The sequence below is a fragment of the Heterodontus francisci genome, chromosome 2, assembly GCF_036365525.1.
Source record: "Heterodontus francisci isolate sHetFra1 chromosome 2, sHetFra1.hap1, whole genome shotgun sequence".
In the NCBI taxonomy this organism is placed as follows: Eukaryota; Metazoa; Chordata; class Chondrichthyes; order Heterodontiformes; family Heterodontidae; genus Heterodontus; species Heterodontus francisci.
Window position 1 is genome coordinate 109756224 of NC_090372.1, and position 14272 is coordinate 109770495.

The 14272-nt window shown below is 42.7% G+C and overlaps 1 protein-coding gene across 5 annotated transcripts in view; it reads right to left on the bottom strand.

Annotated features, from left to right (window-relative positions):
• phf14 (PHD finger protein 14) overlaps positions 1–14272 on the bottom strand; it is a 360384-nt gene that overhangs the window by 97434 nt on the left and 248678 nt on the right. For 4 of the 5 annotated variants that reach the window (XM_068009622.1, XM_068009587.1, XM_068009605.1 and 1 more), the window contains exons 15-16: positions 12492–12548; positions 12277–12401 (exon numbers count right to left, since the gene is read on the bottom strand). In XM_068009622.1, the coding sequence (XP_067865723.1) occupies positions 12277–12401; positions 12492–12548 (182 nt within the window). The remainder of the gene's footprint in view (positions 1–12276; positions 12402–12491; positions 12549–14272) is intronic. The other variant, XM_068009597.1, reaches the window with a different exon arrangement.

The following is a 14272-nucleotide window of genomic DNA, read 5'->3' on the forward strand; positions in this document are numbered from 1 at the left end:
GATCGGTGAAAGCTCTGGTCTCCTGGCAAATTTCCTCCTGTAGTCACAGAGTTTCAACACCTCCCAGGGTACAGTCTGTAGCCTAGCTTGCTGCAATATTGTGGGGTCTCCTGCTGACTGATTTCCAGGATCTTCAGCCACTCCAGGTAGGCAGCCTGCTGTTCTTTCTTTTCTCTTCGTGCGTTCTTCAGAAAAAAATCAAACGTTGCTACAATACAATATTTGGCAGTCTTCAGAAAAAATACATCCCAAATGTTGCCACCATATAATATTACTTGTTCCTTTGGTGTGTAATCTATAAGACTCACAGGACTACAAGTAATATCCAAAGAAAACATAGAAAATAGGAACGGGAGTAGGCCATTCGGCCCTGCTCCACCATTCATTATGATCATGGCTGATCTTCCACTTCAATGCCTTTTTCCCCACACTATCCTCATATCCCCTTCTGTCATTTGTATTTAGAAATCTGTCAATCTCTGCTTTAAACATATTCAATGACTGAGCTTCCACAGGCCTCTGGGGTACAGAATTCCAAAGTAAAGAGATTTCACCTCATCTCGGTCCTAAGTGGCTTCCCCCTTATTTTGAAATGTTGTCCCCTAGTTCTCGATTCCCCAACCAGGGGACACATCTGCAGAATACAGGCCCAGTTTCCCCAATCTCTCTTCATAGGACAGTCCCGCCATCCCAGGAACAAGTCTGGGGAACCTTCGTTGCACTCCCTCGATGGCAATAATATCCTTCCTAATGTAAGGGGACCAAAACTGCACACAGTGTTCCAGATGCAGTCTAATCAAGGTTCCATACAATAGAAACAAGACATCACTACTCCTGTTCTCAAATCCTCTTGTGATAAAGACTAACATACCATTAGCCTTCTTAATTGTTTGCTGCACCTGCACGTTAGCTTTCAGTGACATTGACAAGGACACCCAGGTCCCTTTGTACATCTACACTTTCTAATCTCTTACCATTTAAACACAACTATTCCTCCTACCAAAGTGGATAACCTCACATTTTTCTGCATTTATTTATTTATTTATTGATACAGCACTGAAACAGGCCCATTATATTCCACATTCTTGCCCACTTACTAAGTCTGTCCAAATCCCCTTGAAGCTGCTTTGCATCTTCCTCACAACACACATTCCCACTTAGTTTTGTGTCATCCGCGAACTTGGAAATACAAATTTGGTTCCCACATCCAAATCATTGATATATATTGTGAACAGCTGGGGCCCAAGCACTGATCCCTGCAGTACCCCACTAGTCACAGCCTTCCAATGTGAGAATGACCTGTTTATTCCTACTCTCTGATTTCTGCCTGTTAACCAATCCTTAATGCATGCCAGTATATTACCTTCTATCCCATATGCTTTAGTTTTGCTAACCAACCTCCTGTGGAGGACTTTATCAAAAGCCTTCTGAAAATCCAATCATACCATGTCCACCAACTCCCCTTTATCAATTCAGTTAGTAACATCCTAAAAAAAAACAGGTTTGTCAAACATGATTTCCCATTCATAAATCCATGCTGACTATGCCCAATCAGATCATTATTATCCAAGTGTCCATTTATTACATCCTTTAACATAGATTCTGGCATATTCCCAACGACTGATGTACGGCTAACAGGTCTGTAAATCCCTGTTTTCTCTATCCCTCCCTTCTTAAATTGTGGGGTGACATTTGCGAACTTGCAATCTGCAGGAACTGTTCCAGAATCTGTAGAATTTTGGAAGATGATCACCAATGCATCCACTATCTCCATAGCTACCTCTTTCAATACTCTGGGATGTAGAATATCAGGTCCTGGGGACTTATCAAACTTCAGCCCATTAATTTCTCCAATACATCCTTCTTACTGATACTAATTTCCTTCAATTTCTCATTCCCCCTAATCCCTTGGATCTCTAATTCTGAGAGATTTCTTCCTCAGTGAAGACGGACACAAAGTAATCATGTATTCTAAAATCTGCCCAACCCTCAGGTTTACTACTATTTCTGACAACTTTATAGGCCTTTTCTTTTAATCTTATACAATCCTTAACTTCCTTTGTTATACATGGTTGACTGCCTTTACTTTTGGGGGTTTTGTGCCTTAAAGGAATGTATAGTTGCTGTAAACTATGTAATATAGAAACATAGAAAAACAGGAGGAGCAGGCCATTTAGCCCTTCGAGCCTGCACCGCCATTCAATATGATCATGGCTGATCATCCAAACTCAGTACCCTGCTCCTGCTTTCTCCCCATATCCCTTGATCCCTTTAGCCCCAAGAACGATGTCTAACTCCTTCTTGAATATATTTAATGATTAGGCCTCAACTGCTTTCTGAGGTAGAGAATTCCACAGGTTCACCACTCTCTGGGTGAAGTAATCCCTCCTCATCTCAGTCCTAAATGGCTTACCCCTTATCCTTAGACTGTGACCCCTGGTCCTGGACTCCCTGCCATCGGGAACATCCTTCCTGCATCTAGTCTGTCCAGTCCTGTTAGAATTTTGTAGGTTTCTATGAGATCCCCTCTCATTCTTCTAAACTCTAGCTAATATAAGCCTAATGGACCCAATCTCTCTTCATATGTCAGTCCTGCCATAACAGGAATCTGGTGACAGGACTGACATATGAAGAGAGATAACATTTCTTTAAAGAATATCCATTGCCCATGTACTGTCATACTTTTTGATGCATTTTCCCAATGCACATTAGCCAATTTGCCCCGCATACCGTCATAATTTCCTTTGTTCAAATTTAATGCCCTGGTTTCAGATTGAAGTACCTCACTTTCAAACATAATGTGAAATTCTAACACATTATGGTTGCACATCCCAAAAGAAATCAAAAAATAACTGATGAAAAAAAAATCACAAAGAAATCCTTCCATGATTGTGAATCGAGATGACAAAAATTGTTCAAACTGCAAATAAATTGCAAGTGCAAACATTTTTTACAATTGTATTTTCCGTATAACATTATTGATTCAGTTTTCATTCATTTTTAATTAGCAATTACCGATCAAAAGTAGCAGAAATAATCAGAATTAAACTTAATTGTTTTAATCTAAATGTCTATGTTGACGAATTTACAAATTTTTAATGCACAAGTAAACAAAACAGTTACCACAGTAAGAAAAGGAAAATATTAGCTTATCATTTTTTAAGTAAATATATTTCCTTTAATTACTCAATGTTCTAACTAATTAAAGTCAGAGCTCAGGAATCCTACTCAATTAAAAGGTTTGATGAATGCAAATGAACAGTACCAATTAGGAGAATTTGTTTAAAGTTACATAATTTTTCTTTAAACGGCACAGTGGCGCAGTGGTTAGCACTGCAGCCTCACAGCTCCAGTGATCCGGGTTCGGTTCTAGGTACTGCCTGTGCGGAGTTTGCAAGTTCTCCCTGTGACCGCGTGGCGTTCCGCCGGGTGCTCCCGTTTCCTCCCACAGCCGAAGACTTGCAGGTTGATAGGTAAATTGGCCATTGTAAATTGTCCCTAGTGTAGGTAGGTGGTAGGAGAATGGTGGGGATGTGGTAGGGGATATGGGATTAATGTAGGATTAGTAGAAATGGGTGGTTGTTGGTCGGCACAGACTCGGTGGACCGAAGGGCCTGTTTCAGTGCTGTATCTCTCTATGACTCTGATTATTTTCGCAGCCTGTGGTCTGGGTCTGCACCTCCACTAGCTTTCAAACATAACCTACATGTATAATTCAAACACAACAGAAAAAAAAAGCTAAAATGACCATGTTTATGCTAAGGGACCAAATTTAAACCAACAGTTCAGGGTAACTGCCTACCAACAGAGCTCACAGTATTGTGCTACAATTTTGAAAATCAGAATTTGACAAACTACTGTATTTGACAGTGCCACAAACACTGTACTCAGTTACCAGCATCAAGCAATGGTTTTAATTTCCAAATATATATTAAAGGCAGTTAATTTAAGCTCAAAACCAAGCACCCCTTTCCTTATTTTTCCAAATAAAACACAAAACTCAAAGGATATTTTACAGTCATTTTATGTCTAAAAACTTGTAATAAATTTGAGAAAATGCTGAAAGCACTTTCAGGTACTCCTGTTTTCACTCCGTTATAAGATGGACCTTTGTTCGACACCATTATATATATATATATATATATATATATATATATATACTCAATAAAAAGAAAATTTATGAAATAATGCAAACCCAATGGGACAGTCTCTTTTGGCAATGTATGAAACCTTTCAGCACTATTTCCAGAACTTGCCGCACCTCTAGCCAAGCTGTTCCAGTATAGCTACAACACTGGCATCTACCCGGCAATGTGGAAAATTGCCCAGGTATGTCCTGTACACAAAAAGCAGGACAAGTCCAACCCGGCCAATTACCGCCCCATCAGTCTACTCTCAATCATCAGTAAAGTGAGGGAAGGTGTCATCAACTGTGCGATCAAGCAGCACTTGCTTAGCAATAACCTGCTCAGTGATGCTCAGTTTGGGTTCCGCCAGGGCCACTCAGCTCCTGACCTCATTACAGCCTTGGTTCAAACATGGACAAAAGAGCTGAACTCAAGAGGTGAGGTGAGAGTGACTGCCCTTGACATCAAGGCAGCATTTGTCCGAGTATGGCATCAAGGAGCCCTAGCAAAACTGAGGTCAATGGGAATCAGGGGGAAAACTCTCTGCTGGTTGGAGTCATACCTGGCACAAAGGAAGATGGCTGTGGTTGTTGGAGGTCAATCATCTGAGCTCCAGGACATCACTGCAAGAGTTCCTCAGGGTAGTGTCCTAGGCCCAACCATCTTCAGCTGCTTCATCAATGACCTTCCTTCAATCATAAGGTCAGAAGTGGGGATGTTCGCTGATGATTGCACAATGCTCTGCACCATTCGTGACTCCTCAGATACTGAAGCAGTCTGTGTAGAAATGCAGCAAGACCTGGACAATATCCAGGCTTGGGCTGATAAGTGGCAAGTAACATTCGCGCCACACGAGTGCCAGGCAATGACCATCTCCAACAAGAGAGAATCTAACCATCTCCCCTTGACATTCAATGGCATTACCATCGCTGAATCCCCCACTATCAACATCCTCAGGGCTACCATTGACCAGAAACTGAACTGGAGTAGCCGTGGCTACAAGAGCAGGTTAGAGGCTAGGAATCCTGCGGTGAGTAACTCACCTCCTGACTCCCCAAAGCCTGTCCACCATCTACAAGGCACAAGTCAGGAGTGTGATGGAATACTGTCCACTTGCCTGGATGGGTGCAGCTCCAACACTCAAGAAGCTCGACACCATCCAGAACAAAGCAACCCGCTTGATTGGCGTACCATCCACAAACATTCACTCCCTCCACCACCGATGCACAGTGGCAGCAGTGTGTGCCATCTACAAGATGCACTGCAGCAACGCACCAAGGCTCCTTAGACAGCACCTTCCAAACCCGCGACCTCTACCACCTCGAAGGACAAGAGCCACAGATGCATGGGAACATCACCACCTGCAAATTCCCATCCAAGTCACACACCATCCTGACTTGGAACTATATCACTGCTTCTTCACTGTCGCTGGGTCAAAATCCTGGAACTCCCTTCCTTACAGCACTGTGGGTGTACCTACCTCATATGGACTGTAGCGGTTCATGAAGGCAGCTCACCACCACCTTCTCAAGGGCAATTAGGGATGGGCAATAAATGCTGGCATAGCCAGTGATGCCCACATCCCATGAATGAATAAAATAAAATTGACAGCCCATACAGCAAAGATGTATGGATGTCAAGAGCACAGCATAGTCTTGTAACTGAAGTGTGTGGAAATCGTGTTCTTGACACTGTCATTCTCTTTTTAGACCCATCATATAAGCAAAGCAGCAAATAAGTCAGAAGTGTAGGGTGGTTGGCTGCTCGAAGACATTTATACAGTATCATGGAATATATCCTCTGTTGAATGCTGTCATTGCTTCAGCAACACAGGGGACACGCCTGTACTGGTCCTTAGCAGCATACAGTAGTCTGAGAAAGCTGGTATATAATAAATTGAATGGATGTGTTCACAGATATTTGCCAGTTCTGAAGAAGGGTCACTGAACTGAAACGTTAACCCTGCTTCTCTCTCCACAGATGCTGCCAGACCTGCTGTGTGTTTCCAGCATTTCTTGTTTTTATTTCAGATTTCCAGCATCCGCAGTATTTTGCTTTTAATAAATTAGCCCTACTCTGAGTAGAGCAGCTTCTCTTGAACTTGGGTGGCACTGTTTCAATTCTCACACTCTAATTCTTTAGCCACTGAGTTAGATTGGCAATTTAGTGCTAAGTTAGGAGCAGATTTGGACTGTATCCCATGCCCAAGATGAAATGCCCAAATACATTTTGATAACAAGCCTTACAACCAACAGATAGACAACTGAAAATGTGTACCTCATCGGTTTGGAATCAAAACAAAGTCCCAAAGTGGAGAAAAAGTTGGTGTCTAGTCTACAGCACTATTGATCCCCTCTAAATTTTGACAGTTCATGTACCCATTATTCTAACTCAGCACAGAAAGACTCAAAGTATGAATCTTCTATTCGATTGAATGAACCAAAATTATGACTGAATCACTCGACCTATAACTGGAACGGTGAAATATGAATCGGGGAAGCAACGTAAATTTTGAAAAACTTATGGCATAGAGTCATACAGCACAGAAACAGGCCCTTCGGCCCATCGTGTCTGTGCCAGCCATACAGCACCCAACTATTCTAATCCCATATTCCTGCACTTGGCCGTTAGCCTTGTATGCTATGGCGTTTCAAATGCTCATCTAAATACTTCTTAAATGTTGTGAGGGTTCCTGCCTCCACCACCTCTTCAGGCAGTGCGTTCCAGATTCCAATCACCCTCTGGGTGAAAAAATGTTTCCTCAAATCTCCCCTAAACCTCCTGCCCCTTACCTTAAATCTATGCCCCCTGGTTCTTGACCCCTCCGCTAAGGGGAAAAAGTTTCCTCCTATCTAACTTATCAATGCCCCTCATAATCTTGTACACCTCAATCATGTCCCCCCTCAGCCTTCTCTCCTCCAAGGAAAACAACCCTAGCCTTTTCAGTCTCTCTTCATAGCTGAAATGCTCCAGCCCAGACAACATCCTGGTGAATCTCCTCTGTACCCTCTTCAGTGCAATCACATCCTTCCTATGGTGTGGTGCCCAGAACTGTACACAGTACTCCAGCTGTGGCCTAACTAGCATTTTATATAGCTCTATCATAACCTCCCTGCTCTTATATTCTATGTCTCGGCTAATAAAGGCAAGTATCCCATATGCCTTCCTAACCACCTTATCTACCTGTGCTGCTGCCTTCAATGATCTATGGACAAGTACACCAAGGTCCCTCTGACTTTCTGTACTTCCTAGGGTCCTACCATCCATTGTGTATTCCCTTGCCTTGTTAATCCTCCCAAAATGCACTACCTCACACTTTTCAGGATTAAATTCAATTTGCCACTGCTCTGCCCATTTTACCAGCCCATCTATATCTCCCTGTAATCCACGGATTTCCTCCTCACTATTTACAACACCACCAATTTTCGTGTCATCTGCGAATTTACTGATCATAACTCCTATATTCACGTCTAAATCATTAATGTATACTACAAACATAGTTCAACAATTTCAAATTTCATCAGAAAGGTGAAGTATTTATCTAGCTCCTTAAGAAAACAGCCAGAGCATACAAATAGGCATATATTTAACAGTTCACCAAGGTCTGAAATTGTTCTCAGACTCAAGTGAGGCTCGTTATTAAACAGAGCTTTAAGTCAAAGCCAGGAAATTGCAAGTCTATCAGTTTAACTTCATATATAAGTTATAAATTGAGGAAATTATACCTAAATTGCAAAAAGGAGTCATTGGTGATATATGATACAATCATCTTGACAAAAAAAAGTGTTTTTTGCAGAATCTCAACATGGCTTCAGAAAAGGTCCTGTCTTACCAACCATGGTGAATTTTTTTTTGAGGTAGTCACTTGTTTGGTGGATGTAGTTCGGCCAGATGACATTGTGCATGCTCATTTTCAAAAAGCCTTCGCTAGATGGCACACAATAGCCATTCCGTGGTATTAGCAGGCGGATTTTGGGTTGAATAAAATACTGGTTGCATTCTCAAACAGAAAGTGGTTGCTAATGAAGGTGTTTCTGTGCGGGACTGGTGGCGTCCTGCTTGGATCAGTGTGGGACAGTTGTTCTTTATCTCCTTTATCAATATTCTGGATGAAAATGTTGAAGAAAATGTCCACAAGTTTGTGGTTGTCACAAAGATATATGTGATTGTAGGGAACATACGTTCATTATGCAAGGTTATGTGATCTGAATGTCAAAGCGAATAAATTTTTGAAAGTCCACGACCAGTGACACAAGCTATTGCAAAAGTAAATAGGGTATTTGGAATTATTTGTTATGTGAAAGGAAGAAAAAGTACTTGCTTTTTTTTTTGCACTCTTTACAACCTCAGATTGCCCCAAAGTATTTTACAGCCAATGAAGTACTTTTGACTTGTGGTCACTATTGTAATGTAAGGAAATGCAGCGACCAATGTGTGTACAGTAAGTCCCATCAACAGCAATGAAAGAAATGACCAGATAATGTATTTCAGTGATGTTAGCTGAGGGTTAGATATTGGCCAGGACACCAAGAGAACTCCCGTGCTTCTCTTCGAATTGTGCAATGGGATCTTTTAAGCCCATCTGAGATGGTAGTGTGTGTCTTGGTCTAATGTGCACTCCCAGCAGTGAAGCACTCCCTCACTGCATAGAAGTGTCAGCCAAGGTCACATGCTCAAGTTTCTGGAGTGGCATTTGATCCCATGGATCTTTAGACTCAGAAACAAGAGTGCTATTGACTCAGAAAGTCACGGGTTCAAGTCCCAATCCAGAGACCTGTTTTAAGTAAAGTCATCTTCAAACAGTAGGTACTCTCAAAGCTGACCCAATATAAACTAAATGAGAATTCTTCAGTTAGACAAACTAGAAATCCCATTTTTAATTTGCAATTCAGTAACTTTTCGCTTGTAGGTTATGTGGCTTCACTGCTATAGTAAATATTCTGCTGGTGGAGAGTAAACATTTAAATTAAACAAGTAACTTGCACCAGATATTTTTAATTGTTTTTAAATAAATGATCTATGATATTTTCCTACACTATATGGACAATGCTGCTGGATGCCTGAATATATTAACTAAGGTTTTATTTGCTTTGTTTATAAATCATTAATAAAAAATGATACCAAATGAACTGTAAGCTTAACAGTACTAATTCAATATGAAAAATATTTTACAATACAGCAGTTCAGATTATTTGAATAGCCAAAAATATTAATCCATCATACATTTTTTACCCCAACTTGACGCCCTTATTTCTCTTGTGCTAAAGTGTGGTTTCATGCAGAAAAGTAGTCCTCCTGTCTGTAGCCACTTTTCACATGCAAGCCGAGACAGTGAAAGGGTCGACAAGCTATTCATGCTCTCCTCACCCAACCTCCATGACAATGCATCCTCAGCAAGTACCATTGAACAGCAATCAGAAGTGGAACTGTGTATTTTTTCTTTTTTTATTTTAGGTACTTTGCACAAATTAACAGATGCTAATTCTATGGTGCAAGGTTAATAATTCTGTAGATTTCTTTAAAATCATCAGAATTAATCTTGCATGTACTACTGTAGCTGTGTTATACTGTCTTAAAAAGGGACTAAACACCAGGTTCTGCATTCTATAACTAAGTAATCGAATATAAGTTGATTCCAGCCAAACGTTTTACAAAAGCAGATCCAAGAAAAGCAAAATACCTCACAGAAAAATGTGCATTACTTTGATTTTATCACTTCAACACATCCGGATAAATCATAAGCAAACTAATTTCACATAGTGAGTGTATTTTCTGGAATTTCACTTAAACTCATTATACAGAACAGGTTTGTCCAACATACGGCCTGTATGAGAGACTTGCGGAGAGGGTTGGGGGCGGAGGGTTCAGAGAGAGAGAGAGGGGGAGAGAGAGAGAGAGACAGGGAGGGGAGACAGGGAGAGGAGACACGCGGAGAGGGTTGGGGGCGGAGGGAGGGGGGTTCAGAGAGTGGGGGGGTGGAGTCAGAGAGTCGGTGGGGGAGTCAGAGAGTCGGTGGGGGAGTCAGAGAGTGGTGAGGGGGGAAGTCAGAGAGCGGGGGGGGGGAAGTCAGAGAGCGGGGGGGGGGAAGTCAGAGAGCGGGGGGGGGGGGGAAGTCGGAGCGCGGGGGGAGGGGGGGGGGGGGAAGTCGGAGCGCGAGGGGCCGGGGTCCAACGCAGCGCGAGGGGGGAGTCAGAGCGCGAGGGGCCGGGCTCCAACGCAGCGCGAGGGGGGAGTCAGAGCGCGAGGGGCCGGGCTCCAACGCAGCGCGAGGGGGGAGTCAGAGCACGAGGGGCCGGGCTCCAACGCAGAGCGAGGGGCCGGGGTTCAACGCAGAGCGAGGGGCCGGGGTCCAACGCAGAGCGAGGGGCCGGGGTCCAACGCAGAGCGAGGGGCCGGGGTCCAACGCAGAGCGAGGGGCCGGGGTCCAACGCAGAGCGAGGGGCCGGGGTCCAACGCAGAGCGAGGGGCCGGGGTCCAACACAGAGCGAGGGGCCGGGGTCCAACACAGAGCGAGGGGCCGGGGTCCAACACAGAGCGAGGGGCCGGGGTCCAACACAGAGCGAGGGGCCGGGGTCCAACACAGAGCGAGGGGCCGGGGTCCAACACAGAGCGAGGGGCCGGGGTCCAACACAGAGCGAGGGGCCGGGGTCCAACACAGAGCGAGGGGCCGGGGTCCAACACAGAGCGAGGGGCCGGGGTCCAACACAGAGCGAGGGGCCGGGGTCCAACACAGAGCGAGGGGCCGGGGTCCAACACAGAGCGAGGGGCCGGGGTCCAACACAGAGCGAGGGGCCGGGGTCCAACACAGAGCGAGGGGCCGGGGTCCAACACAGAGAGGAAGACAGAAAGATTGGAGGGAGAGAGAGTAATCTAGATCACTCTTGATAGGTGGATATCAATGCGGAATCCTCCGCATCGCTGTAAGGGGTGTGCCAGCACATATTGACTACTTGTGCAACCAAAAAAAGGCTAGGTATCTCACTAAATCAGTGACCAACGTAGTGATGAGAACATAAATCAATAAATTAGTCTTCTCATTTAAAGCTTCTTCACAAATTGCACATTTCTTCTTGTTTTGTTTAATAGTAAGATAAATTGTTAATGCCTTTATCTTTCCGAAATTGTATCACCTGCCCTCTATGCAAGATATAAATTGCAATGTGGCCACCCCCCGCCCCCCACGCAAGAGGCGTGGATACCCCTGATATAGCGTGTTTGATTTCCCAATTCCCCCACTGATTCTTGCTGGGGTGCAATTATTCAGGTACAAACAGTCCTTGGCATTTTTCTTAAATGGCCATTGTTCATGTTTGTAAAAGACAGTGATTGTTGACAGGCTATTTGACTGAAAAGGGCATCACAAATCAAGTTCAATCCAGTTTTCAGCTGATGCCACATACAAGCATATACCAGCAGGATTCTCTGAATACTGATCACACATCTAAACGACAGATAATTTTTCTCTCCACCCAGTGCAAAGGCCAACTGCAACACCCCAGCTGCTGTCTTGGCTGAGATCATCAAATACCTTGACATGGACCAGGTATCAAACCTGGAACATTCTGATCTATGTTACTTAGTGCTACATCAGGTGATATTTTTATTCACTATCTCGTCAGGAAAGTTTCAAATATAATAGTGACAATGATATTTCTGAATACATTCTGCATGTTTTTGTCTGATTTCTCTCATTAAACTCGTTTGCAAGTTCCCACAGGGGAAAATGGCAAGAAGGCATGAATTACAGATCAGTGTGACTAGATGTCAGAAGCAAACTGGCCCATTGATTATTTGTTACTCTGAATAGGCTTTACTTAATGCAGAACTCTAAGTACTCCATTTGGATTACTGTTGGTTTATCTTTGTGGCCTGTTGTTATACTGCATTGACAACCAATCTGACATGAAAGAATTAATCCTCCTGTATGAGAAAAAAAGATTATCCTACTTAATTACATCAAAATCCATAGTGTAAATGTGTGTGGCAGCTCAATAAACAGAATCAATCTACTTTTGCGAAGTAATGTTTCTGCACAGAATCAGATTTTTAAGAGATTGCTGTATACCAGTTTACTTCATTTATGGCTATAATTAAGTACTAATGAAGGCCGAACTTTAAGTAGCAGTAGCAAAGTTCATAAAACAGCTACCTGACTAAATTTTCATTGTCTCCAGGACTCTTACAAGTAGCGCATTCTGTTCTCAAATCTTCTGATTTTGGTCTTTTCTGCAATGAGGTCTGCCGTCGCCGTCTTGCTCTGGGAGGAACTGGTTCCTAGGAAACAAGAACAAAATTTAAAATCCAGATACAATATACATAATATTTTTAGAAAAAAATAATGTGCTTTCCAGACTAAACACAAACCTCAGTCTTTTCTCCATCAGAGCTGGTCCCCCTTTTTCGCTTCTGGCCTCTACTTCTCTATGAAAGAAAACAGGGATGTCCTTACGAATTAGCTGCAATATAGTTCCTCAGTCAATTTTTGAATGAAGAATTACATGGTTTCAAAATTAAATACTGTTGACTGCAATCACCAGCTACCAATTACCAGCGTGTAAAGCATCATGAATAAATCAGCTTAAACACTAGAACATCATAATCCAAAGAAAACTGATTGAGTCCTATCAATCTATTCTCCCCCTCAAGCACAAATATTATTTCAGGCTGCCAATCATTTAATATAACCCCCAACAATAACAAAATTGCAAAAGCCAACACAATACCAATATGCATGAATTGTTTGTGTGAGCAATTCTTTAGTCTGGTCCAATGGTAATAGCTCAAGATGCACTGAGATCCTAGCTCCCACTAGTGCTCAACATTCACAGACAGAGGGGCCCTCTTGGATGTTTCTTTTGTGCTTTAAAATCGAATAAAGAGCCTGCTAAACAGTGTAGGATCCTCTTTCCCAATAAATAATTCTGTATTGTAAAAATCATCAAAAACAGCAGTTGAAAAATCTGTTCTCAACAGCTGTTCAACCTTTCAATCACTTTTCTCAATCTTCCATTCACAATTACACTATAGAGAAATTGCTTCTACTCCTCTTGCTACTTTTGAGTGCCCATTCTTTGAATTATGCGTAACTATAGTTTATTTTACCCATTGGATATATACTAAGTCAAAATACACAACAGTCCACAAAACAGAGCTGATAAAATCATTCCTGGCAGAGTTTTATGAGATTTTCTATACAACCACATACTTCAAGCTATTGCCTCACAGACTACAGCACCCCTGAAAATGCACAGAGTCACAGCACACAAAAGCATGTGTACATGCTATAGTCAATTATCTATGTATTCACTAGTAAGTCCTTCTTACAAATATAAATAAACACTAGGTTAAATTCACTGACACGCCCTGCCACTCCAGGCCTCGATCCAAGCCCTGGGCTTTGACACCATGAAAGGTAGCAGCAATTTGTGGTTGTTCTTCCCCATATGAATATAAATTAAAGACCTAACATTGGTGATGTTCCAAAACTTATAGCTCTCATACTAGTAAATAAAAACACTTTGTAACTTAGCCACCAAGATCAATGCCATCCTTTCTGGATCCAGCCATCATCCATGCACTTCTTGTTTTGGCTCCATCAAGCTCCTAGCTATTACCTCTGTACAGAGAAAGCTCATCTTGTCCCCCCATTTTTACTCCAAAATTGCTTTCTTCTGCTGTCATAATCCATATCTTGATCATCGCATGCATCCTCTGCTCCTCAAAACTACAAGTTTTGACTTGTCCCCTATGTCCTCTCCCCACTACACTTCTGTCCACTGGAAATTCCAGCCTAATTCCCTCTGCATTGTCCATTTCTTCCCTGCTTTCAAAAACATCTTCTCTTCAACCATGCCTTAACCTCTGCATTTTATCCTTTACGTTTCCTGCCCACCGTTAACAATTACTTTTCCTCCTTAATGTAAATGCTTTGAGCCATTTGTATTTATAAGGTGCTATAGAAACACGAGCACCTGCATTTGCACATCACTTGGCATTGGTAGAGTACAACTCCCAATGAACACTGGAGATCTGCACTGAAGATAGCATTGGTGAGCACAGACATGGCAGGCCCCAAATTGCAATGGAAACTACAGAGCACCTACAATGGAGTAGAAACTCAGTGAAAACTGGAGTTGCCAATCCTC